The sequence below is a fragment of the Hypanus sabinus genome, chromosome 8 (assembly GCF_030144855.1).
Source record: "Hypanus sabinus isolate sHypSab1 chromosome 8, sHypSab1.hap1, whole genome shotgun sequence".
Taxonomy (NCBI): Eukaryota; Metazoa; Chordata; class Chondrichthyes; order Myliobatiformes; family Dasyatidae; genus Hypanus; species Hypanus sabinus.
Window position 1 is genome coordinate 39,313,406 of NC_082713.1, and position 26,292 is coordinate 39,339,697.

General features: G+C 40.5%; 1 protein-coding gene across 2 annotated transcripts in view; it reads right to left on the reverse strand.

Moving 5' to 3' along the window:
* The window catches only part of las1l (LAS1 like ribosome biogenesis factor), a 72,625-nt gene that overhangs the window by 41,138 nt on the left and 5,195 nt on the right, over window positions 1-26,292 (reverse strand). For both annotated transcript variants that reach the window (XM_059976985.1, XM_059976986.1), the window contains exons 4-6: window positions 24,529-24,610; window positions 19,289-19,438; window positions 18,016-18,062 (exon numbers count right to left, since the gene is read on the reverse strand). In XM_059976985.1, coding sequence (XP_059832968.1) covers window positions 18,016-18,062; window positions 19,289-19,438; window positions 24,529-24,610 — 279 coding nt within the window. The remainder of the gene's footprint in view (window positions 1-18,015; window positions 18,063-19,288; window positions 19,439-24,528; window positions 24,611-26,292) is intronic.

The window sequence follows — 26,292 nt, forward strand, 5'->3', positions numbered from 1 at the left end:
CTCCCATCAACAATGAGTAAAGGCTCAAATCTGGCAAAAATGAAAAAAAAAGCCCAAAAGATCCTGGAACATCTGTAGTCAGACCATACAGATTGGCAAATACCATTAATTTATTATCTAATTTTCCTGACACTACTTTTTTGTTGAACAAAGGGAACTGTATTATCCATAAAAATCAAAACTCCACTAGATTTAGCCTGGAAAGAGGAGTAAAAATGTAGTCCTTCCCATCTACCGAAAAGATGCAAGTTATCATAATTACGCAGATGTATTTCTTGTAAAAAAAAATTGGGGCCTTAAGTTTTTTAATACAGATGGCCCCCGTTTTTCGAACGTTTGCTTTACAACAGCTCGCTGTTACGAAAGACCTACATTAGTACCTGTTTTCGCTAACCAAAGAGGATTTTCGCTTTTACGAAAAAAAGACGCCCACTTTATATGTGTGTTTACCCTGAGAAAGACTACCATGACCATGAAGCCTTGTGCGGGCAGTTGTGTGCGCATGCGTGTACGTGCCGATTTTTTTCCCCTCCAAATCGATTTTGGCTCGCTGTCTCCCCGATTTTGTTAAGTGAAACTAAACCCATACATACGATATTTCTACTTTATATAGGCTGTATATTTATATCATTCCTGCTTTTACTATATGTTTGGGTTATTTTAGGTTTTATGTATTATTTGGTTTGACTTGGTAGGTTATTTTTTGAGTCTGGGAATGCTCAAAAATTTTTCCCATATAAGTTAATGGTAATTACTTCTTCACTTTACAACATTTTGGCTTACAAAAGGTTTCATAGGAACACTCTACCTTCTGATAGTGGGGGAAACCTGTACAGGCAAAAATCTTATTCCGCTTCACAGGGTGATTTAATCTTTTCACGTTAAGACTGAGTAAGTTAATAGTATGACCCTTTATTAATACTATATAATAGAGAAATTAAAGTAATAATCAGTAAAATGAACATTAAAACCAAATAACAAGCCTTGAAATATGGTAACCAAGCAACAGATTTGACTAACATCCCAAAACAGCTCCCAGATAAAGAACTCCACCCTCCCCCCCACAAAGTCAGAAGGCCAGCCAAAAGAAGGCTGACAGCTACAACTAATGACATCACCCTCCCAAAACAGCCTGCTGAATGACTCCTAATTCCAAAGTCAACTATATTCCAAGCTAGAGTAAATAACGGCCAAAAAAGGCTTAGTCCTCATAACAAGGACACAAATAGATTATTACAGTTTCAAAACCATAGAATGAAAAATACCCAAACTAAGCCATATTGATAAAAAAAAACCTCATGAAAAGTGTATGAAATAATTTTTAAAACTTATCAAAATTCATAACATAATTACACTTGGTATCAAGTCATTACAATCTATTCTCTAAGTAAAGCATTTAAATCACAAGGAAGTTTAGCTGCAAAGGTTCACCAAAAGTAAGAGAAGCAATTATTCATATAGCAAGACTGTATATTCATATATTTCATACAGTCAAACCATTGACTTTAAAAAATCCCAGGCTTCTCCACTCGAGTGAAACCATTCTTTCGAACCATCTTGCAGAGTGATTCTAAGACGAGCAGGATAACAAAAAGACAGCTTTAAACCTTTGTTAAGAAGTTCCGACATAACCTCTTTGAATTTAGCACGTTCGTTCATGACCTCAGGTGAAAAATCCTCGACAATCCTGATCTTCTGACTGGCACATGTTCAGGGAGGTTGCAACTGATGGCAACTCTACCAGCTTAGAGGAGTACACGGCATCAGTGACCAGCTACATCAGCAAGTGCATTGATGATGTTACTCTGTCCAAGACCATCACTATACATGCTAACCAGAAACCATGGATGACCGCGGAGGTGCATGCGCTGCTGAGGTCCCACAACTCCGCCTTCAGAGCAGGCGATAAGGCAGCTCTAACAACAGCAAGGGCCAAACTGTCCCAAGCCATCAGAGGGGCAAAGCGTGCACACGCCCAGCGAATCCACAGCCACTTCCAGGAAGTGGTGACACGTGGTGCATGTGGAAGGGCATCCAGGACATCACCAATTACAGGACAACATCACCTGACTGTGTGAGTGATGCCTCCCTCCCAGATGCGCTGAATAACTTCTACGCCTGTTTTGAGGTGGAAAATGACGTGGCGGCGAGGAAATCCACCCCCCCACCCCACAAATGACCAGGTGCTGTGTCTCACCGTGGCCGATGTGAGAAGAACCCTGTGCAGGGTCAACCCACGGAAGGCTGCTAGACCAGACAACATTCTTGGTAGAGTGCTCAGAGGATGTGCAGACCAGCAGCAGATGTTCTCACTGACATATTCAACATCTCCCTGAGCAGTGCCACCATTCCAACGTGCTTCAAGGCCGCCACCATTGTCCCTGTGCCGAAGAAGTCTTCAGTGTCCTGCCTCAATGACTACTGTCCCGTTGCACTCACGTCCATAATCATGAAGTGTTTCAAAAGGCTAATCATGAGGCATATCAAGACCCTGCTGCCCCCCTCAGTGGAGCCCCTGCAGTTTGTGAACCATCCTAACTGCTCAGCAGATGACGCCGTTGCCATCACCCTCCACCTGGCCCTAACTCACCTGGACAAAAAAGACACGTACGTTTGAACGCTGTTCATAGACTTCAGTTCAGCATTCAACATCTGCAACTGGATGCTAGACTTCCTGACTAGGAGACCTCAGTCAGTCCGGATCGGGAGCAGCAACTCCAACACTATCACATTGAGCACGGGACCCCCCCCCCCCCCCCCAGGACTGTGTGCTCAGTCCACTGCTGTTCACTCTGCTGACACATGACTGTACTGCAACACACAGCTCAAACCACATCTTCAAGTTCACCGATGACACGACCGTGGTGGGTCTCATCAGCAAGAACGACAAGTCAGCTTAGAGAGGAGGTGGGAGGTGCAGCAGCTAATGGACTGGGGCAGAGCCAACAACCTGTCTCTGAATGTGAACACCACTCCCCACTGAGCATTGATGGCTCCTTGGTATAGATCGTTAAGAGCACCAAATTTCTTGGTGTTCACCTGGAGGAGAATCTCACCTGATCCTTCAACACCAGCTCCATAGCAAAGAAAGCACAGCAGCGTCTCTACTTTCTGCTAAGGTTGAGTAAAGTCCATCTCCCAACCCCCATCCTCAGCACATTCTACAGGGGTTGTATTGAGAGCATCCTGAGCAGCTGCATCAATGCCAGGTTCAGAAATTGCACCATCTCAGATCACAAGAGCCTACAGCGGATAGTGAGGTCAGCTGAGAAGATGATCGGGGTCTCTCTTCCCACCATTACAGACATTTACACTACACGCTGCATTTGCAAAGCAAACAGCATTATGAAAGACCACACGCACCCCTCATACAAACTCGTCTTCCTCCTGCTGTCTGGGAAAAGGCATCAAAGCATTTCGGTTCTCACGACCAGACTATTTAACAGTTTCTTCTCCCAAGCCATCAGACTCCTCAATACCCAGAGCCTGGACTGACACCTTACTGCCCTAATGTCCTGTTTATTATTTATTGTAATGCCTGCACTGTTTTGTGCACTTTATGTAGTCCTGGGTAGTTCTGCAGTCTAGTGTAGTTTCTTTTTTCTCTGTGTTGTTTTTTTGAGTAGTTCAGTCTAGTTTTTGTAGTCTGTCATGTAACAACATGGTCCTAAAAAACATTGTCTCATTTTTACTATGTACTGTACATAGCAGTTATGGTCAAAATGACAATAAAAGTGACTTGACTTGACGTCAACCATTCCTCTTCAACGAGATTCACAAATTAAACAATCCTTTGTTTGAAATTCATGGAAACAAATTACTGATTTGGGCTTGGCTCCCAGGAGTGGTCTTGGGACGGGCGATCTATGAGCTCGATCGATCATAGGTGCAGACAGTAAGATTTTAGGAAATAATTGTAACAAAAAGCTAGCAAAGAACTCAGTAGGATGATCACCTTCCGCTAACTTCTCAAGACTCAGAATTCGTAGGTTATTTCTTCTGCTTCTGTTTTCTAAATTGATAATCTTCTGTCTTAATTTCTCATTAGATTTAGATTGCTGTTCACAGGTCATCCATTCTTGCATCCAAAATTGTCAAGAGTTTCTTCATTCTCTTCTATTCCTTTACCATGCTCGGTTAAGGTTTTTTGAATAGAATCCAATTTTATGTCCTTTAGTTTAAATTCAGATCTAAGTTGTTGGAACTCATCAGAAGATTCTTTTCGAAGCGAATCCATTATAGAATCCAAAGAAACAGGAGCATCTTTTTTTTAGTACCTTTGGCACTCCTCGCACTCATAGCAAAAAATATCACATTTAAAAGTGAGGTTTCAAAACAGATTGTAAACAGCAAAGCAAGTGAGATAAGAGTGACTGCAAGAAGCTGTTACTCCATTCACAACCAGCAGGGACTATCCCTGTTTCTAACTTCCACCCACAGAGACTCAGTAAACAATCCCTCAATGACTACCTCTTTTTCTGCAGCTGGGACACTATCTCTGATCAGCAGTGTCACACCCCCACCTCTTTTGCCTCCCTCCCTGTCCTTTCTGAAACATCTAAAGCCTGACACTCAAAGTAACCATTCCTGCCTCTTGAAAGATCATGACCAATGCATCCGTTATCTCTTCAGCAACCTCTCTCAGGACTCTGGTGACTTATTCCTTTTAACACTTTTTCCTTTGTAATCGCACTCACACTTGCTTCCTGATACACACAGACCTCTGGCACACTGCTAGTGTCTTCCAAAGTGAAGACTGATGCAAAGTACCCATGAAGTTCATCTGCTGTTTCTTTGTCCCCCATTACTACCTCACCAGCATAATTTTCCAGTGATCTAATATCAACTCTCACCTTCCTTTTACTCTACAAAACTGGAAAAATGTTGGTATCCTGCTTTATATTATCAGCTAATCTGCCCTCATATTTCACCTTTTCTCTTATAGCTTTCTTAGTTGACTTTTGTTGGATTTTAAAAGTTTCCCAATCATCTAACATCCCACTCACTTTTACTACCTATATACCCTTTCCTTGGCTCTTATGCAGTCCTCAACTTCCTTTGTCAGCCACAGTTGCCTACCCCTGCCATTTGAGAACTTTTTCCTCTGTGGGGCCATACCTATCCTGCGCCTTATGAACTATTCCCAAGAACTTCAGCCATCTGTGCTCTGCCATCATCCCTGCCAGTGTCCTCCTCCAATCCACCTGGGCAAGCTCCTCTCATGCTTCTTTAATTTCCTTTATTCCATTGCAATACAGATACATGTCAGTTATGCTTCTCCCTCTTAAACTGCAGTATGAATTCAATCATATTATGATCACTGCCTCTTAGGGTTCCTTTACGTTACGTTCCATAATAAAATCTGGATCACATAACACCCAATCTAAGATGGCCTTTCCCCAGAGTAAGCACAAGCTGTTCTAAAAAGCCATCTTGTAGGCACTCAACAAATTCCCTCTTATGATGCGATTCCAACCTGATTTTCCCAATACCATTGCACACTGAAGTTGCCCATTACAATTATGTCATTACCCTAATTACATGCCTTTTCCAGCTCCCTTTGCAATCTCAATCCCACACCTTGGTTACTACTTGGAGGCATATATATGATTCCCATAATGGATTTTTTCACCCTTGCAATTTCTTAACTCCACCCACAGATTCAACATTCTCTGATTCTATGTCACCTAATTCCATTTCTTACCAACAGAGCCGCACCACCAACTATGCCTTCCTGCTTGTCCTTTTGATGCAAAGTATTAAGCTCCCAACAATGGCTTTCTTTCAACCATGACTCAGTGATGCTCACAACGTCATGTTGACCAATCTCTGACCACGCCACAAGTTCATCCACCTTATTCTGAATGCTACGTGCATTTAAACACAGCACCTTCAGTTCTGTACTCTTCCTCCTTTTGAATTTTGCCTCTGTGGTACAATTTAACTCTTTGCCTTGTCTGCATTTGTACCCATTCACTGACTTGTCCTTCCTTACATTCATGTTACATCCATCTACTTGTAAACCTCAGTCAGGGAACTGACTGTGACATTATATGGCAGATGTACAAGTCATACGTGGGGGACTGGATAAATTTTGCTCACACTGCTACTGAAAAGTAGCGGTTAAACAGGGAAGACTGAAGAAAAGATTTACAAGGATGTTGGCAGAACTGGAGGACCCATGTGATAGGAGAACTGTTGGCCAGACTAGGTCTTTATTCCTTGGATTACAAGAGAATAAGATACAACTTTATGTAAGGTGTTTAGAATTAGGACAGGCATGGATAAGGTGGATGGTAACAGCCTTTTCCCCAGGGTAGGGGAGTTGAAGATTAGGGGTCATGTGTTTATAGAGGGAAGAGAAAGATTTAAGAGAGACCTAAGCGATACCCATTTCATGCAGATAGTGGAGAGTACATGGAATGTGCTGCCACAGTAAAAAGCTGAGGCACAAACAACAGAAATCCTTTTTAAATGATACTATGTTTACATGGATAGGTAAATAGAGGGACAGGCCTAAGTGGGCCAAACACCAGAAATTGGGACTAGCTGCATGAACAACTTGGTAGGCATGGACTGCTTGAACCAAAGACCCTGTGCGTGTGCTGTATTACTCTATAACTTGATATCTACTTCAGTAGAAAATTAAATGAGATGTAACAATTCATCACATCAAATTCAAGAGATTGTGCACTGACTGCAATTAGTATTCTTAAAGTTTCTCCCCATGTTTATGAAGTAGTCTAGTAGCTACTGTAGAACATACCAAGTGTTTTTGTAATTCTTTTTGTATCAGAATCCAAAATTAGAATAACCTGCCATCACCAAAGTCTTGTAACAAAAACAAGCTGTTCACTGTACTGTTTACCTGTGCCGCACTTTACTACATGCATTTTTAAATTATATTTTATTAATTTATTTGTAGTATAATATTTTTGTTTACAGTATATGCTGTGTGAGATATTTTACATGGGTGCACAGTGGTCTAGAAGAAGATTGTTTTGCTTGGTTGTATTTTGTACAGTCAGATGACAAACTCGAACATGGAAAAAACATCTTACTGAACAAAATATTCAAAACAATTTCAAAGTATAAATTAATGCTAATTTTACATCAAGGAGACACAAGAGCAGCTTGTTGTTGCTGGTGCCATAAATTTCCATCATTGGAACTGTCCATTGTGTTTATTAAATTTAATGAACATGCTAGCCACGTAAAAGAATTTATAACGCCATTTAATTTAAGCAAAAATGGATTTATGAACCTTTGAGGCACCAGATGGTAAAATTATTACAAAACCAGACTGAATTATAGGCCATTTGTTACAGTTTGACTATTAGAGCTCCGTTAGTTATAGAAGATAAAATTAAAATTAAAATTTAAGCTATTAATTTAATATTGAACAAATATTTACTAAAAGGCAATAAATGATAGGTGCTGTAAACCTATAATGATAAAACTAGGGAAACCTCTTTTTACCAGGTGTCTCTAGAGATGTGGCCTATTAGCCCTTGCTAACAGCCACTGGACTCAGCTGTGAGATAACCATCTTTCTCAAACTCCATACATCTAGAGTCTGTATGACTTGGGTCCCACCAAAACCGGGAAGTTAGGATGTCTCGACCACCAGGACCCCGATCTGTGTGAATATTGTGTAAATATTGCCCCCATGCAATTAGCTGTAAGCAAGAAGTTACAGATCACACTGCATAAAATTATAAAGTAAGTATATTTACGAATGTCAGCTTCATCGAACAGTTAGTAGGGGAAAGAAAAAAAAAGGCCCATTACAGTTAATCCAGTCCAAATGTGCACATAAGTTGGAGCTCATCTTGAAGTGGTCTTTAACTCGTGTGCTGGACCCACAATCTGCTTGAAAGCACACACCACCTTCTGAATGTCACTCAATATCCAACTCAAACGGGCTCCCCCACAGGAGTACTGGTCCTTCCTCCTTGAAGTCATACATCCACACAAAGCACCTTGAGCAACAGGGATGGCATCTTAGCCAGCTTCCTTCCTGTCTTCTCCCAGCTCCCGCCAATAGACCTTGACCCACACCAGTGTCCATCACAAAAAGCTCTCTGCCTAGCATTCTCTAGAACCTTCTCCCTATTCCTGACTGGCTGAGACAACATCCCTAAGAAGAACAACATAGATCTATCTTTAGCTCAAACTCAAATATGCTAAAAGCAGGAAGGAACTTCTCTTACAAAACTGCAAAAGTGAAATATCTACAGCATAGCAGCAAAAATTACACTAGAAATACACAGCATGATATAGCTTTGCTGATAGAGAAAAACAAATGTCACGCATTGACAAGCTTTATCAAAATGGGGACATCTCCACTATTCAACCCCGCTCTGCTACTAACATTAAATTGTCCAATTCTGATAAAGTCACCAACCTGAAATGTTAATTCTGTTCTTTCCACTGATGTTACTAGACCTATATTTCTAGCATTTTCAAATTTTTTTCTCTACATTATCTACCATTTTAAACTACCTTAAAAATAATCTAATCATTACATCCTACAACTATACTCACCGGAATGGAATGTAACAAACAAAAATGGAAAGGAATAAACAGACTTACAGTTCTGCAGAACCTGATCCAGCCATTGCACACACAGCAAGAATATAAAAAAGCAGTAGTGAGATGAATAGAGGAGACCATGAATACCTCATACTCCATCACAATTAGTGGTATGCAAGTTAATCAATCACTCGAGTTGCCAGAATGACTAGATAAAACATCACTTGATTGCCTCAGCCAAAGAACTCTGCAACCAACCAGTAACGTTCCAGTCATGAAAAAAGTGCATGCTTGGAGAACATGGTTTGCTTGTGACCAGAATGAGCTGGGGTAAAGGAACAGAGGAGGTTGGTTGAAGGGGGGGGGGGGGGGGGGGAAATCATATGATGACAGGCTAGTGATTCAGGTTAAAAGGTAAATCAATTTATTTATTTATTCCATTAGTTAGCACAAATCAGATTAATTTAGAGGAATTCAAATTGCAATGAAGCAAAAATAAACACATGGTAAGTCAAATAATCAACTAGAAGCAAATCAACACCAAATCCTAATGCTCCTGTATCATCACATGATACACAACTGGTTAGGCTAAGATTGGCTTCCTTCTATCTGCATTTATCAAACTTTAGTGAAACCACAAGTGCATACATTTCTGTTGCTGACTAAATACGCTAATTCTGCAAAGACAAAGTCTGTTATTTGTCACAAGTGAAAGTATCATAATGTTAAGAGAGGTCTGGTTCTATGGCCTTACCTACAGCACCAGTTCTTGCCATGGAACTGTTGGAATTGCTGGTCACTGTACCTATATTGTATCCATGCTTATAGTCAACATCATTAATTGCTTGTCATCAGCTAAAGTTGTCAATTATCATAATCAACACCGAAGGCTTTTAACACACTTCTCCATCAACATCCTTAGAACAGAGGTCTGTGCACCTTACTTATCTCTTGGCTCAACCACTTCCTAATGCAGTATATCCTTGGCCATACAGACATAATTCATAATGTGTTTATGCCCAAGTGAATTAAGTCATTATTGCATTAAGCTTGGAACCTCTGCTTTGAGTTTTCTGGAAAAAATTTCCTTTCATGATATTCCAAGAACACACCATAAACATCAAAGACAGAATTTGTTTAGCCTTGCTTTTTGGCATATGCAACAACCATGTTACAAGATCTGAAGCTAGCCAAGAGAACTGAGAAAAACAAAGCAAGTGAGTGTGGATCAACAACAATGGAAAATTTCCTGTCATTTATGATGGCATTAGAACACTTGCCACTACACATCACTACAGATAATGTCCTAAAACCCTCATTGCCAAAGGGGATAAGTAAACAGTTCACTGGTTACAGCATTAGCCAATCTGTAATTGCACTGACATATACCATAACCCATGACTGATGCTCTTCTCTAGCCATTTGACATGGATGACCTCAATATGGAACGTTCAATATATGAGCTTGGTAAGCTATTGATTTCTTGGCAAGTAGTAAAAGCAGCTGGCAAAGACAAAATTGAAACTGAACTTCAGGAATTAAATAGCTAATTTTGTGCACACACCCTCATAACTTCTCAATTACTCTCACTTGCTCCATTTTTTCAAAGCAGAACTCCAATCTCCACATAACAATTTATTTAATATCTAAAATCAAAACTATTGTTCTTTGCTTACATTCAATAACTGAGCCTGATGTTGAGCAGAGAATTCCCAAGATCTCTAGATGAACACATTTGTTGTCTCAGTCCTGATTAAACAAGTCCTTTGCTGAGAATGAAACACCAAGCTCCAAAAGCCCCATTGAAGGCAAATATTAACACTTTCTCTACCTGGACATTCGCTCTTCTCTACTCTTCCATCGGGCTGAAACCTGAAAACACATACCACCAGGCTCAAAGACAGCCTCTACCAAGTTGTTAAGACCACTGAATGGCTCCTTGGAAGGATAAGATGGACTCTTAACCTCTCAATCTGCCTCATATGACCTTAACACATTATTTACCTACGCTGCACTTTCTTTGTAGCTGTAACACTTTATTCTGCTTTGTTGTTTTATCAGTACTGCGTAATGATTTGATTTGCACAAACAGTATGCAAGACAAGTTTTACATTGTATTTTGCTGCATGTAACCATAATAAATCAACTCCAAAAATTCCCTGTTAAGCCTGCAAGGTCATTCTAGGTTTTGACATCACCTTTCATTCTTCATTAGTTTAAATAGCTCTGGTCTAATCTTCCTAACCTCTTCATGGGTCAAAACCTCACCTCAGGAATCAACCTTCATTCCATTCCCTTCATCACAGCCAGACAACATCTGTACATGATATTCCTGAACATATCACCAGAATTCCAAAAGACATATTGATAAATGTTTTTTTTTTACATATGCATTCAAAACTTTTCAATAAAGCCCAACATATTTGCCTCCTCAATTGTTTGTCGTACTTGCACATTAACTTCAAACAGTGCAGAAAGACACCCAGTTCCTTGGCAAACTTTCAATTCTTCATAATTTAAGATACAGTATGATTCTATTTTTCTAAAGTGAATAACTTCATCCTTTATCATATTATACTTGCCATATTTTAGCCTGAATCTTTCTTGTATCAACTTATATCAAGTGTTGTATCATCAATGCCTAGAAACATTGTTTTTGATCTGCCAATTACTGCTGTGTTTAATCCAATTCCACCACCTCCTCCTGCAACCTTTAACCTTCCTCACACCCCCCCCCCCCCATCAATCACCTGTTAATCTCTGCCTCAAATATACCCATTAACTTAGCTTCTATAACACTGTGCAAACGAAATATACAGATTCAACTCCTCTGGCTAAAGACTTCATTTAAGTTTTAAAGGGAAATTGCTTTATTTTGAGGTTGTGCCCTTGGATTCCAAGTTCTCCTACTAGCAAAAATTTCCTCTCCATGTCCACTATACCCAAGTTGGTCAGTATTAGTATATTTCAATATAATTATTGACTTTAAGGTTCAATAATTTCTCCAATTCTTCTAACACAAATACATACTGTTTTTCTTAGATTCTTCTCCTCCAGACCCACTGTACTTCATTATTTTGAAGTGCTTTTGTACCTTTATTCAAGAAACACAAAATAATTTGTTTCTCTATTATTTCCTTATTCCCCAACATAATTCCTCCTATTCAAATTGGAGGATCCACATTAAGTACTAAGGCAGCCTCAGGATATCCTGTTTCAAGGTTGTTGACCAGAATTTTATTTATTGTCACAGCCTTTACATCTGCCTAGTGTACAATGTAAACTGTCATCAGAATAGCAGAAGTGAATTCCTGTAGTAGGAAGAAAAGGCAATACTTTACTGTTAGGGTTTTCTAGGATGGACAAGCAGGAACTCACCAGGATTGTCATGTATGAGCACCATTAGATGCTGACTAGGAAGCAGATCCCTCTGCCTCTAACTTTGCCCGAGGATGCTGTGCAGTCCATCCAGTGAACTGAGAAGGCCTCAGGTAGGAGTCAAAAGCAGTAAAGACACCCACATTAGACTATCGTTCACAAACCACAACTCTGCCTTCAATGCTATAACACCATGCAAACTCATCTCCAAACACCTGAACTTGGGATTTAACATCTCCCTTTGCAACTCGATCCTTGACTTCCTGACCAACAGACCACAATAGGATTGGTAGCAAAACATCTGCCACATATAGGTATGCTTAGCCAGATGAAGTGATACTGGGAACTCACAAGGTTGGTTCCAGAGCCCCCAACTTTATTCTCTATACACTAGCAATTGTGCAGCCAGATTCTGCTCGAATGCCACAGACACGTTTGCAGTTGTTACCACTGTAGTGGGCCATATCTCACATAACAAGTCATTATATAGCAAGGAGATCGAGAGCCTAGTGAAGTAGTGACTCAACAATGTTTTTCTCGATATCACCAAAGCAAGAGGAGCTAGTCTTTGACTTCAAGAATGACACAGTGCACATAACATCAACAGTGCTGAGGCTGAAAGCTTCAGACTCCTTGGAGTGATCAATAGCTATAATCTGTCCTGGTCCAATCACATTGATGCAATGGCCAAGAATGCTAAGTAGTGCCTCTACTTCCTCAAGAGAATAAAGAAATTTAGCATGTCTTCTTGATCCTCACCAGTTTTTAGAAAACATCCTATCCAGATATATGTATAGCAAACTGTTCTGGCAGCGACGGTAAGAAACTGCAGACTTGGGGATACCTCTCAGCGCAATGTACCATAGATTCGGTCTACGCGTCTTTCTGCCTCAGTAAAACAGCTGATCCCACTATTACAAGACAATTGAATGACTCTCTTGTATGATAAAATGCACTCTTGACCTCACATTCTACCACGTTGTGACCTTGCACCTATTGTCTCCCTGCATTACACTTTTGGTCTACAATAACACTTTATTTTCTGGACTGGTTTTACCTTGCACTACTTCAATGCTTTGTTATAATGAATTGAGCTGTGTGGACAGTATGCAAGACAAGTTTTTCCACTGTACATCAATATATGACAATAATAAATCAATCTACAATCCAATTTTTTCCTTTGGATATATTTTTTTGAAGGAAGATCTGCGAGCTCCTGATGGACAAAGAAAATGCTTCAAAGATAATATTAAAATCAACCTGAAGAAATTCAACATTACATCTAAAAAGTGGGAAGACAATGCAGTCAATGGAGACGCCTGGATTAAATCTGTTCAAGATGGAGCTGTGCTCCATTACAGCAACCTCCGCTGTGCTGTAGAGAACAAACAGCAGCTGCAAAAGGAGAGAATGAACAACTAGAACATCCAACCACTAACCACAGCCACCACTAATTTTTGCCCACACTACATTCAAATGTGTTGATCCCAGACTGGCCTCTACAGCCACCTGAGGACCCTCTACTAGGGTCCCACAACATAATGAAGTTAGAATCAAGGCTGATAGACAAACCATTAGGAGATCATACATGACTTGAGTGATCACAATACTATTACTATTCATTTTTCCAGCTGTTGAAAATGCTCCATGCCACAGGGATCATCACAAAGTTCAAAGTAAATTTATTATCTAAGTACATACATACAGTCGGCCCTCCTTATCCGTGGATTCCACCAACCGTGGATCGGCGAAACTTGGAAGTTCTCTCTCCAGCACTCGTTGCTTGAATATATATAGACTATTTTTCTTGTCATTATTCCCCAAACAATACAGAATAACAACTATTTACATAGCATTTACATTGTATTAGGTATTATAAGTAATTTAGAAATGACTTAAAAGTATAGGCAGTCCCCAGGTTATGAACGAGTTCCATTCCTGAGTCCGTCTTTAAGTCGTATTTGAAGTCGGAACAGGTACATCCGGTATTACTTAGCGTCAGTTAGTCAAACTTTTTTTTAGTATATAGTACATATGTTACCTTTCTATGCATATAAAACACTTAAGAAACATACGTACTGCAATAATTTAACCACTGCACTGCTTAGTAATAATTGTAGCTTTCATTGGGACAGGACCTTTTACATTCTCCATTAAAGTTGTTCCGATCGTTGACTGACTGTAGCCTAACGCTCTTCCAATAACCAATGGCGTTTCACCTCTTTCTGATCGCATTATTACTTCCACCTTATTTTCAATCCAATCATGATTATTTTCGTGAACAGAAACACTGCGGATTCAGAGCTGCGCCGCCAGGTCCTAATGTCCACCGCACGGAGATTGAATAAAGTCCGGGATTCCACCGGGTCCTAAAGACTACCGCACCAATACATGTTAAATAAGGGACTTGAGCATCCGCGAATTTTGATATCCGCTGGGGTTCCCGGAACCAATCCTCCGCGGATAAGGAGACTGTATATGTTGCTGTATACCCCTTGAGATTCATTTTCTTGCAGACATATACAATATATCCAATAACCATAATAAAATCAAAGAAAGACTGCACCAGCAGGGCACACAACCAATGCACAAAAGACAACAAACTGTGCAAATAAGAAAAAAAATGCGCAATAAATATCAAGAACTTGAAATTGAGTCCAGAGGTTATGGGGACAATTCAGTGATAAGGCAAGCGAAGTTACCCTCTCGGGTCCGATGATTGAGGGGGTAATAACTATTCCTGAATCCAGTAATGAGTCCTAAGGCCATTGTACCTTCTTGCTGACAGCAGCACAAAGAAAGCATTACCTGGGTGGTGGAAGTCCCCGATGATGGATGCAGGTAACTATAGGCCAGTTAGTTTAACATCTGTAGTTGAGAACATGCTTAAAACTATTAAAGAATCAGCAAGGCATCTGGAAAAAAACGGATCTATCAGGCAGACGCAGCATTAATTCAGCAAAGGCAGGTCCTGTATGTCCTACTGGAGGACATAACAAGCGCAGTGGATAGAAGGTAACAGATGATGTTACTTATTTGGATTTCCAGAAGGCATTCAATAAAGTGCCGCATAAGAGACTACCTCAACTTTATGCATCCTTACCTTATGGGTAAATGTATTAGCATGGTTAGAGGATTGGTTAACTAATAGAAAGCAGAGAGTTGGGATACATGGGTGTTACTCAGGTTGGCAATCAGTGGTGAGCAGTGTGCCACAGGGGTTGGTGCTGAGCCCACAACTGTTCACGATATATATTAATGATCTGGAAAAGGGGGCCGAGTGTAGTGTATCTAAGTTTGCTAATGATACTAAATTGAGTGTAAAAGCAAATTGAGCACAAGATACAGAGAGTCCGCATAGAGATATATATTGTCTAAATGAGTGGGTAGGGGCCTGGCAGATGGAGTACAATGTTGATAAATGTGAGGGCATCCACTTTGGAAGGAAAAATGAAAGAGCAGATTATCATTTAAATGGTAAAAAAAAAGCAGCATGTTGCTGTGCAGAGGGACTTGCGAGTGCTTGTGCATGAATCACCAAAGGTTGGTTAGCAGGTGCAGCAGGCTATCAAGAAGGCAAATAGGATGTTGGCCTTCATTGGCAGGAGGATTGAAATTTACAGCAGGGAAGTTATGCTGCAAATATACAGGGCACTGGTGAGACTGCACCTGGAATACTTCATGCAGTTCTGGTCTCCTTACTTGAGGAAGGATATACTGGCTTTGGAGGTGGTGCAGAGAAGGTTCACCAGGTTGATTCCAGAGATGAGGGCACTAGGCAATTTATAATATATAGTATATACAACAGGACAGTCAAAATAACATAAAAATACTGCTCTGCCAGCATAAATTAAGCAGTCTGATGGCCTGGTCGAAGAAGCTGTCCTGGAGCCTGTCATCCTGGCTTTTATGCTGTGGTACCGCTTCCGGGATGGTAGCAGCTGGAACAGTCCGTGGTTGGGGTGACTCGAGTCCCCCGTGATCCTTCAGGCCCTTTTTACACACCTGCCTTTGTAAATGTCCTGAATAGTGGGAAGTTCACATCTACAGATGTGCTGGTTATCTGCACCACCTTCTGCAGAATCCTACAACTGAGGGAAGTACAGTTCCCATACCAGACAGTGATGCAGCCAGTCAAGATGTTCTCAATTGTACCCTATAGAAAGTTCTTAGGATTTGGAGGCTCATACCAGACTTCTTCAACTGTCTGAATTGACAGAGGTGTTGTTGTGCCTTTTTCACCATATAACCAGTACGTTCAGACCACGTGAGATCCTCAGTGATGTTTATGCCAAGGAACTTGAAGCTGTTCACCCTCTCAACGCCAGATCTATTGATGTTAGTAGGGGTTAGCCTGTCTCCATTCCTCCTGTAGTCCATAACCAGCTCCTTTGTTTTTGCAACAGTGAGGGAGAGGTTGTTTTCTTGACAGCACTGTGTCAGGGTGATGACTCCTTCTCTGTAGGCTGCCTCATTATTACTTGAGATTAAGCCAATCAGTATAGTGTCTGTCGTCAGCAAATTTAATTAGCAGATTGGAGCTGTGGGTGGCAACACAGTCATGGGTATATAGAGAGTAAAGGAGGGGGCTTAGTACACAGCCCTAAGGGGCACCTGTGTTGGGCAGAGGTGAGGGAGCCCACTCTTACCATCTGCCAACAATCTGACAGGAAGTCCAGGATCCAGCTACACAAGGCAGTATGAAGGCCAAGGTCTCTGAGATTCTTCTCAAGCCTGGAGGGAATTATAGTGTTGAATGCTGAACTGTAGTCTAAGAACAGCATTCTCACATAGGCATCCTTCTTCTCCAGATGTGCCACAATGGAGGCTACCTCAGTAAATATATTGAAGACAAGGTTGAATAGCATAGTAGGGGAATTAAGGGTTATGGAACAAAGGCAAATGGATAGAGATGAGTCCATGGCCAGATCAATCATGATCTTATTGAATGGTGGAGCAGGCTCGACAGGCCAGATGGCCTACTCCTGTTCCTATTTCTTATGTTCTTATGCTGCTTTCCCACGACAATGCTTCAAGCAGGTGTGCTCAATGGTGGGGCAGGCTTTACCCATGGACTGGGCCGTATCCACTACTTTTTGTAGGATTTTCTGTTAAAGGGCATTGACGTTTCCATACCAGGTTGTAATCCAGCCAGTCAATATACTCCCTACTACACATCTATAGATGTTCGTCAAAGTTTTAGATGTCATACTGAACCTTCACAAACTTTTAAGGAAGTAAAGGCACTGCCATGCCCAGGACAGGTCCTTTGAAATGATAACACCGAGGAATTTAATGTCGTTGACCTTCTCCACCTCTGATCCCTTGAAGAAGACTAGCTCATGGATCTCAGGTTTCCTCCTCCTGTAGTCAATACTCAGCTCCTTGGTCTTGATGATATTGAGTAAGAGATTGTTGTGGCACTACTCAACCAGATTTTCAATCTCCCTCCTTAATGCTGATTGATCACCTTTGATTTGGCTTAAAACAGTTGTGTTGTTAGCAAACTTGAATACGGCATTGAAGCTGTGCTTAGCCCTCAACAAAAAAAAAGGATATCTCATATCTGAAGCTTCTTTTAAAAAGGCTCCACCATATTATCTCACATTCCAGCTGTTTCCTAAATGTCTTTGAAATATTTACATGACAAGGTACAGAACTCTGACGATCATGGCAACTTCACTCAGCAGGTAGGTAGAATGTAATGGAATATGATGTATGCTATATTATATATGTCAATGAAATTTTCCACCTGCCTGTTTGAAATAACCATTCAGCTAAATACTAAAGAACCCACAACACCAGTTGGGAGAGTTCACCAATCAAGGAAATAATTTAACTAATTACCAAATATATAGCTGTTTGTGGGATTTTTCTGCACACAAAGCTACAGATGTCTTCTCATGTGAAAGTAAGGCTGATGAAACAGGTTTTCAATATTTACAAACTATTCAAGTAGTTAAAAAGCTGTTCACTAAATAAGTCAAAAGAACATCAGAAAGTGACTTTGATTCTCTTAAGTTAATAGCAAAAGTTTAGTTTTTCCAGTTGAATTATTGAAACTGAATTGAAAACACAAACATTCGTCAATTTATAGCATACCTGGAACTGTTCTTTTTCATAGGAAGTCAGTAGCTCTCTGAGTTTATCTAGAGAAAAAAAAAAATCAGGTTTTGCTCCAAAAAGTTTTGCTTTCTGATTAAGTGCATCACAATTTGAAATTCTCAGTATTATTGCACGTAGACAGAGTTGATCACTTGTCAGTTAACTATCTTTTCCTCCATGGCCAAAGAACCCACTCAGTATGCATCCAGGAATAACACATACTCCCACAATAATGAATTACTATCCCAAATTTAGAGTCCAGTATCAGAAGGGACATCTAAGCTAAGGTAAAGGAAACTTTCAGACACCCATGGACCTACAATAGGCAAGAAAAATGATAGACCAAAAAAAGCAAGATAAATTTGCAGGATATTGGATATCTGATGATCTGATTCACTGCAAGAATATCTGAATATTAAATAGTTAAGCATCATAATATGATTGTGTGCTGCAATTACTATGTGAAGATAATCATCACACACACTGATGTAGATCCATAGGTACCATACCAGAGGTCAGGTATCTAATTGGCTTTTATCAAATTAATCGGGTTATGGAAATCAGTGAAGCAAAGCCCAATGACATTCAATGCCTATAACTATACACTAGTGCTTAAAGGAGGCCAGCACTGTAGTTATGCATAGAGGAAATTTCCTGTTTAGCTTTCTTTTGGGCAGTCTAGGTCTACTGTAGTCTAGTCTAGTCTACTGTACATCAGTCACATGATACCCAAATCCACTAATCTGCAGGAAGGTCTAGTATTGCATCAATAAATTACAAACTGCAATACAAGAGCAATATGGCCTATCCCATTAATAGCCTGTCAGGACACTGTGAATTTGTCTCATAACATTTCATTTAAAGTATATTTCTTCACTCAGATAACAGTCACCTCTCAATGTGCTTAAAAGTCTGCTTTCAAAGCTTCCAAATCCAAAAGGTGGAATCTAATGTGCTTCAGGTCACCAATATCTAACATTAACTCTCTACCTAGAAATGCTACCTAACCTGCTGATTACTTCATCACATTGAAATCAAACAATAATTGCCAAGAAATTTGGTATTTTTTTCTTCACGACCCTGCATGGCACATTTTAAGTCACTTGTATAAGAACAAGAGCTTCCTCAAATGTTCCAGATGTAACTAAAGGAACAGACATGCACTCATCATTTAGAATATACCAGAATTGATTCCCAGATCACCTTGGGTGCTCAAAGTTTGAGGAAGTTTTTAGCTAATGAAACATTTTCAAAGCTTTTATATACAAACCATATAACACTTTCTGTTTCAGTTGCTCCTGTAATTGGATTTCATCATCCTCCTCTTCTTGTGAGTCCAAAGTCCAGCCATCAACAAGGTTATTTCCTAATTGTTGATTCCAATATTGCTGCCGCAGCCATTCCAAGACAAACTCGCAACCTCCAGAACAAAGATCAGTGAAAAATCATTTAAGTTCGCAAACTCCACAGAATGCCTCAATTCAAAATTATATCACACAAAACAGGTCACATGGAAATCTAAATCTTGAAATTTCATCATGCTTTCAAGAAATAAATTCTTAAACATTTTCTTTTAAATAAGAATTATGCCTGACTTATTTGATCAACATATTGGCTTTCAGTGAGAATGGCTCCAGGGGCTGTGTTGTGTTCTCTATGTGAAATGTGGGAATTCTATGAAACCTTCAGCCTCTCAGATAATCACTGAGCTGTAGCCCCTTAGAGAATGTGTTAAGGAACTGGAACTACAGCCCCTCAAAGAACATGCTAAGGAACCTTGAGCTGCAGCTTGATGACCTTTAGCTCATACAGGAAACTGAGGATGTGCTAGAAGCTACAGGACAGTAGTCACCCCCAAGTTACAGGAGGCAGGTATCTGGATGAGTGTCAGGAGAGGGAAACAAAATGGGCAGTCAGTGCAGAGTCACCCTGTAGCTGCTCGCGTCAATAAGAACAGTGCTTTGAAGGGGTGGGCACGAATAACCTACCAGAGAGAGTCACAGCAACCAGGTCTCTGGAACTAACTGCATCTGGTACAGTGGCTCAGAAGGGAAAGTGGTGGGGTGGAAGAACAGGACTGCAATAGTGATAAGAAGATTCCATAGGTAAAAGAATGGATACAAAATTCTATGGACGAGAAAGAGACACCTGGATGGTATGTACATACACCCAGGTGCCAAGCGTACATGAACTGTACAAAAGGGACGGATCAGACCTGAACCAAGGGGGACCAATAGCAGATTTGCTAGAGCTGCTGGGGAAGGTTTAAACAAATCTGACAGGGGTCGGGAACCAGAGTGATAGGACAGTTGATTATACAGCGAGAGACAGTGTGCAGTGAGACTGTCAGGAAGGACAGGCAAATATGAAAGGGGAAATCTGTAGTCAGTGGGATGAGTTGCAGTATAACATGGGGATGAAATAAAAAAGGGTAACAAATGCATGACTAAAGGTGTCATATCTGAATGCATTCAGTATACAGAATAAGGTAGATGACTTTGTAGTGCATTTAGAGATTGGAAGGTTTGATATTGTGGGCATCACTGAGTTATGGCTGAAAGATAATCAGATTTAGGAGCTTAACATACAAGGATACACATTATATTGAAAGGACAGGTAGATGGGCAGAGGGGTTGGGCCTGGCTCTGATGATAAAAAATGAAATCAAATCCTAAGAAAGAGTACATAGAATCAGAAGATATAGATTCCTTATGGGTAGTGTTAAGAAACTGCAAGGGTAAAAAGACCCTGATGAAAGTCATATAAAGGCCTCTGAACAGAAACAAGGATGTGGGCTACAAATCTCAATGGTGGATAGAAAAAACCAATATTAAAAGGGCGATGTCACAATAGTCATGGGGGATTTCAATGTGCAGGCAGATAGGAAAAATCAGGTTGGTGTTAGAATTTGTAAAATGCCTACAAGATGGTTTCTTAGAGCATCTTCTGGTTGAGCTCACCAGGGTGGGGAAAGGCTATTCTAGATTGGGTGTTGTGTAATGAATTGGATTTGATTGCGGAGTTTAAGGTAAAGGAGCCCTTAAGAGAGAGCGATCATAATAGGATACTCTTCACCCTGCAATTTGATAGGGAGAAGCTAAAGTCAGATTTACAGTGAAATAAAGAGCATTACAGGACACGAGAGAGTATCTGGCCAAAGTTGACTGAAAGGTAACACAAGCAGGGATGATAGCAGAACAGCAATGGCTAGTTTCTGGATACATTTTGGAAGGCGCAGGATAGATACAGCCCAGAGAAGAGCAAGTATTCTAAAGGCAGGATGACACAACCATAGCTGACAAGGGAATTCAAAAACAACAGAGGCAAAAGAGAGAGCATATATTAGAGCAAAGATTAGTGACAAGTTAGAGGTTTGGGAAGCTTTTAAAAAACAACAGGGGGCAATTAAATATCCACGAGGGAAAAGATAAAATATGAAGGTAAACTAGTCAATAATATCAATAAATACCAAAAGTTTTTTGCAGATATATAAAGAATAAAAAAGAAGTCAGAGTACATATCAGACCACTGGAAAATGATGTTGAAGAGGTAGTAATCAGGACAAGTATTTTGTATCAGTCTTCACTGTGGAAGACACTATCAGTATGCCAGAAGTTCAAGAGTGTCAAGGGCAGAAATGAATACAATTGTTTTTACATGGGAGAAGGTGCCTGGAAAGCTGAAAGGTCTGAAAGTAGGTAAGCCACTTGGACCAGAAGGACTACACCTCAGGAATCTTAAAGAGGTAGTTAAAGAGAATATGGAGGAATTAATAATGGTCTTTCAAGAATCACTAGATTCTGACTTGGCTCCAAAGGAGGGAAAATCGCAAATGTCACTCCAGTCTTCAAGAAGGGCGAGAGGCAGAAGAAAGGAAGTTATAGGCCAGTTAGTCTGACATCAATGGTTGGGAAGGTGTTGGACTCTATTGTTAAGGATGAGGACTAGGAGTACTTGGAGACACATAATAAAATAGGCCGTAGTCAGTATGGTTTCCTTGAGGGAAAACCTTGCCTGACAAATCTGTTAGAATTCTTTGAAGAAACAACAAGCAGGATAGACTAAGGAGAATTGGTCAATGCTGTGTAGCTCAATTTTCAGAAAGCCTTTGACAAGGTGCCACATATGAGGCTGCTTAACAAGCTAAGAACACACGGTATTACAGGAAAAATACTAGCATGGACAGAGGATTGGCTGATTGCCAGGAGCCAAAGAGTGGGAATAAAGGGAATATTTTCTGGTTGACTGCTGGTGACTAGTGGTGCTCCACAGAGGTCAGTGTTGGGACAGCTTATGTTATATGTCAATAATTTGGATGACAGAATTGATGGCTTTGGGGCGATACAAAGGTAAGTGGAGGGGCAGGTAGTGTTGAGGAATTAGGGAGGCTACAGAAGGACTTCAATTAGGAAAATGATAAAGAAGTGACAAACAGAGTACAGTGTCAGGAGGTTATGCACCTTGGAAAAAGGAACAAAAGCATAGACTCTTTTCAAAACTCTAAGGTGGAAGGTGATTTAGGATTCCTCATGCAGGATTCCCTGAAGGTTAACTTGCAGTCTGAGTTGACGATGAGGAAGGCAAATCCAATGCCAGCATTCATTTCAAGAGGACTAGAATAAAAAAGCAAAGATGTAATGCTAGCAACACACACAACATGCTGGTGAAACACAGCAGGCCAGGCAGCATCTATAGGGAGAAGCGCTGTCGATGTTTTGGGCCGAGACCCTTCGGCAGGACTAACTGAAAGGAAAGATAGTAAGAGATTTGAAAGTAGGAGGGGGAGGGGAAAATGCGAAATGATAGGAGAAGACCAGAGGGAGTGGGGTGAAGCTGAGAGCCGGAAAGGTGATTGGCAAAAGGGATCCAGAGCTGGAGAAGGGAAAGGATGTCAAGATGAAGCCACACTCAGGTTGGAGGAACAACACCCTATATACTGTCTGGGTAGCCTCCAACCTGATAACATGAACATTGACTTCTTTAACTTCCGTTAATGCCCCTCCTCCCCTTCTTACCCCATCCCTGATATATTTAGTTTTTTTCCCCTTTCCTTTTTTTTCCTCTCTTTCTGCCCATCACTCTGCCTGTTCTCCACCTCCCTCTGGTGCTCCACTCCCCCTTTCTTTCTCCCTAGGCCTCCCATCCCATGATCCTTTCCCTTCTCCAGTTCTGTATCACTTTTGCCAATCACCTTTCCGGCTCTCAGCTTCACCCCACCCCCTCCGGTCTTCTCCTATCATTTCACATTTTCCCCTCCCCCTCCTACTTTCAAATCTCTTACTATCTTTCCTTTCAGTTAGTCCTGACGAAGGGTCTCGGCCCAAAACATCAACAGTGCTTCTCCCTACAGATGCTGCCTGGCCTGCTGCATTCCACCAGCATTTTGTGTGTGTTGCTTAATTTCCTGCATCTGCAGATTTCCTCGAGGATGTAATGCTGAGGATTTATAAAGAACTGGTGAGGTCTCAGAGTATCCCTTAAGGGTGTGCTGATAGTGGAGAGAATTCAAAGGAGGTTCACGAGTATGATTCCAGGAATGAAAGGGTTATCGTATGAGGAGCACTTGTTGGCTCAGAGCCTATACTCAATGGAATTTAGAAGAATGAGGGGGATCTCTCTGAAACCTGTTAACTGCTAAAAGGCATGGAGAGTGGAGAGGATGCTTTCTATAGAGAGGGAATAGAGGGTCGTCCATTTAGAATGGAGATGAGGGGGGATTCTTTGGCCAGAGGTTGGTGATCTGTGGTATTCATTGTCCCAGGTGGCTGTGGAAGACAGATCACTAGGTGTATTTAAGGTGATGATTGATAGGTTCTTGATTAGTCGGGCATGAAAAGTCAAGAAGGCAAGAGAATAGAGTGGAGAGGGAAAATGGATCAGCCGTGATGAAATAGCTATCTCTTATGATCTCAATGTACTATTGTCTCTAACAGTAAAACAGACAATTGTAACATAAAAAAATTACGGGATAAGAGAAGATTCCACTAAAATATTTATGTTCCCATGCTATCCCTACAAAACACAATGGTAGTTGTGAATTCAAATAAATTGCTAGATATCACTGATATAGGGTTTTAAGTAGGCTCATTTCCCCTTTAGATAAATCTTAATTTTATGTAATTGCAATAGACATACTCCCCGAATTGGGCAAATACTTAAAAAAAAATTTGCAAAAATAGGTCAAAGGATCACAAATTGGAAATAATTAGATTGTTCTTTCAAATAATCTCATGACCTCCTTCTGGTATTCTTTGATTCTTGGTTTGCACCACTCCTGTGTCAGCTCAAAATAGCAACACAGCTATAAATGATGAGGATTTATGATTAATGGCTTTGACAGCTTAAAAATGCAAATATATATTGCAATATATCCGCAGATAATTAAAAAGGCAGTGGTTGCAGGACAGAAGGATCAAACGGTTTAAAAACCTCATAGCAGCAGAGTGACAGATCTTTTTTTAATTTCAACAGCATCTCATACTGAGCAAATAAAACAGAGGATGTTATTACCTTTTCTGCACCACGCTAATGTGGGCAGTCTCCTATGAGTTAGTTCATGTCGTAGATTTACTATCCATTCTGGTATATTCATCTAAAGGGAGGTAAAGAAAAATAAATTTTGTAGCTATCAATTTCACGTCAGCCTACCCATTACTGTTAAATTATCAACAGATTGTGTACTTGCTCCATGATAGGTTGAGACTATTAACCAGAGGTTACAATCATCCCATTAAGCAGGATTGAATTTAATCTGAAGTATCAGAGTGGAGATTCTAATATGACCACTGTGTTCTCATATTGGCAAACGTTAAAGCAGTGTATTCCAAGGTAAATTCAATACCTCTCTTGGAAGATCCTGATCTTATGCAGAATTCTATACATATATATATATAAAGCAAAAAGATAAGTCCAGAAGGCCAGTACATAGCTAGATACAACTGGGGAGAAGCTCAGCAGCTAAGAATAAATTTCAAAATACCCTAAGACGGAGGAACAGAATTAGGCCATTTGGCCCATCGAGTCTGCTCCACCATTCCGTCATGACTGATTTGTTATTCCTCTCAACCCCATTTGCCTGCTTTCCCCCCCCCCCCATAACCTCTAATGCTCTTACTAATCAAGAACATTATCAACTTTCACTTTAAATATACTTAATGACTTGGCCACCACAGCCGTCTATAGCAATGAATTCCACTGAATCACCACCCTCTGGCTAAATAAATCCCTCCTCCTCTATTCTAAAGGGACACCCTTCTATTCAGACTTCTCCACTATAGGAAACATCTGCTCCATGTCTACTCTGTCTAGACCTTTCCATATTCAATAGGTTACAATGAGATTCTTCCACCCCCCCCCCCCCCCATTTATCTGATCTCCAACAAGAACAGGCTCAGAGCCAAACACTCCTCATACATTACCCCTTTCAATACCAGAATCACTCTTGTAAATTTCCTCAGGACCCTCTTCCATGCAAGCACTTATTTTCTTAGATAAGGGACCCTAAATTGCTCAAAATACTACAAGTGTGGTTGGATAGATGCCTTATAAAGCCTCAGCATTACATCTTTAATTTCATAATTTTCTTGAAATAATGTTAACATTGAATTCATCTTTCCTATCTCCAACTCAACTGGCAAATTAACATTCAGGAAATCCTAAATGAGGATTCCCAAGTCCCTTTGCACTTAGGATTTTTACCCCATTTAGAAAATAGTCCATGCCTTTATTCCTTCTACCAAAATGAATGACCATTCATTTCCCTACACTATATTCTATCTGCCACTTCTTTGCCCAATCTCCCAAACTGGCTCAGTCCTTCTGCAGACTCCCTGCTTCCTCAACACCTGCCCCTCCACTTACCTTCTTATCATTCATAAACATGTCCACAAAGCCATTCATTCTAACATCCAAATCACTGACATAATGTGAAGTGGTCCCAGCACACTACTAGTCACCAGCAGCAAACCAGAAAAAGCCCCCTTTATTCCCATTTTGCCTCCTACATGTCAGCCAGTCTTTATCCACACCTGTACCTTTCCCATAATACCATGAGCTCTTAATTTGTTAAGCAGTCTCATATCTGACATCCTGTCAAAGGCCTTTGGAAAATCCAAATAAACAACATCCACTGACTCTTTGTCTATACTGCCTGTTATTTCCTCAAAATTCTAACAGACCTGACAGGCAAGATTTCCCCTTTAGAAAACCATGATGACTATGGCCTGTTTTATCATATGCCTCCATGTAGCCCGAAACCTCAAGTGACAACAGACT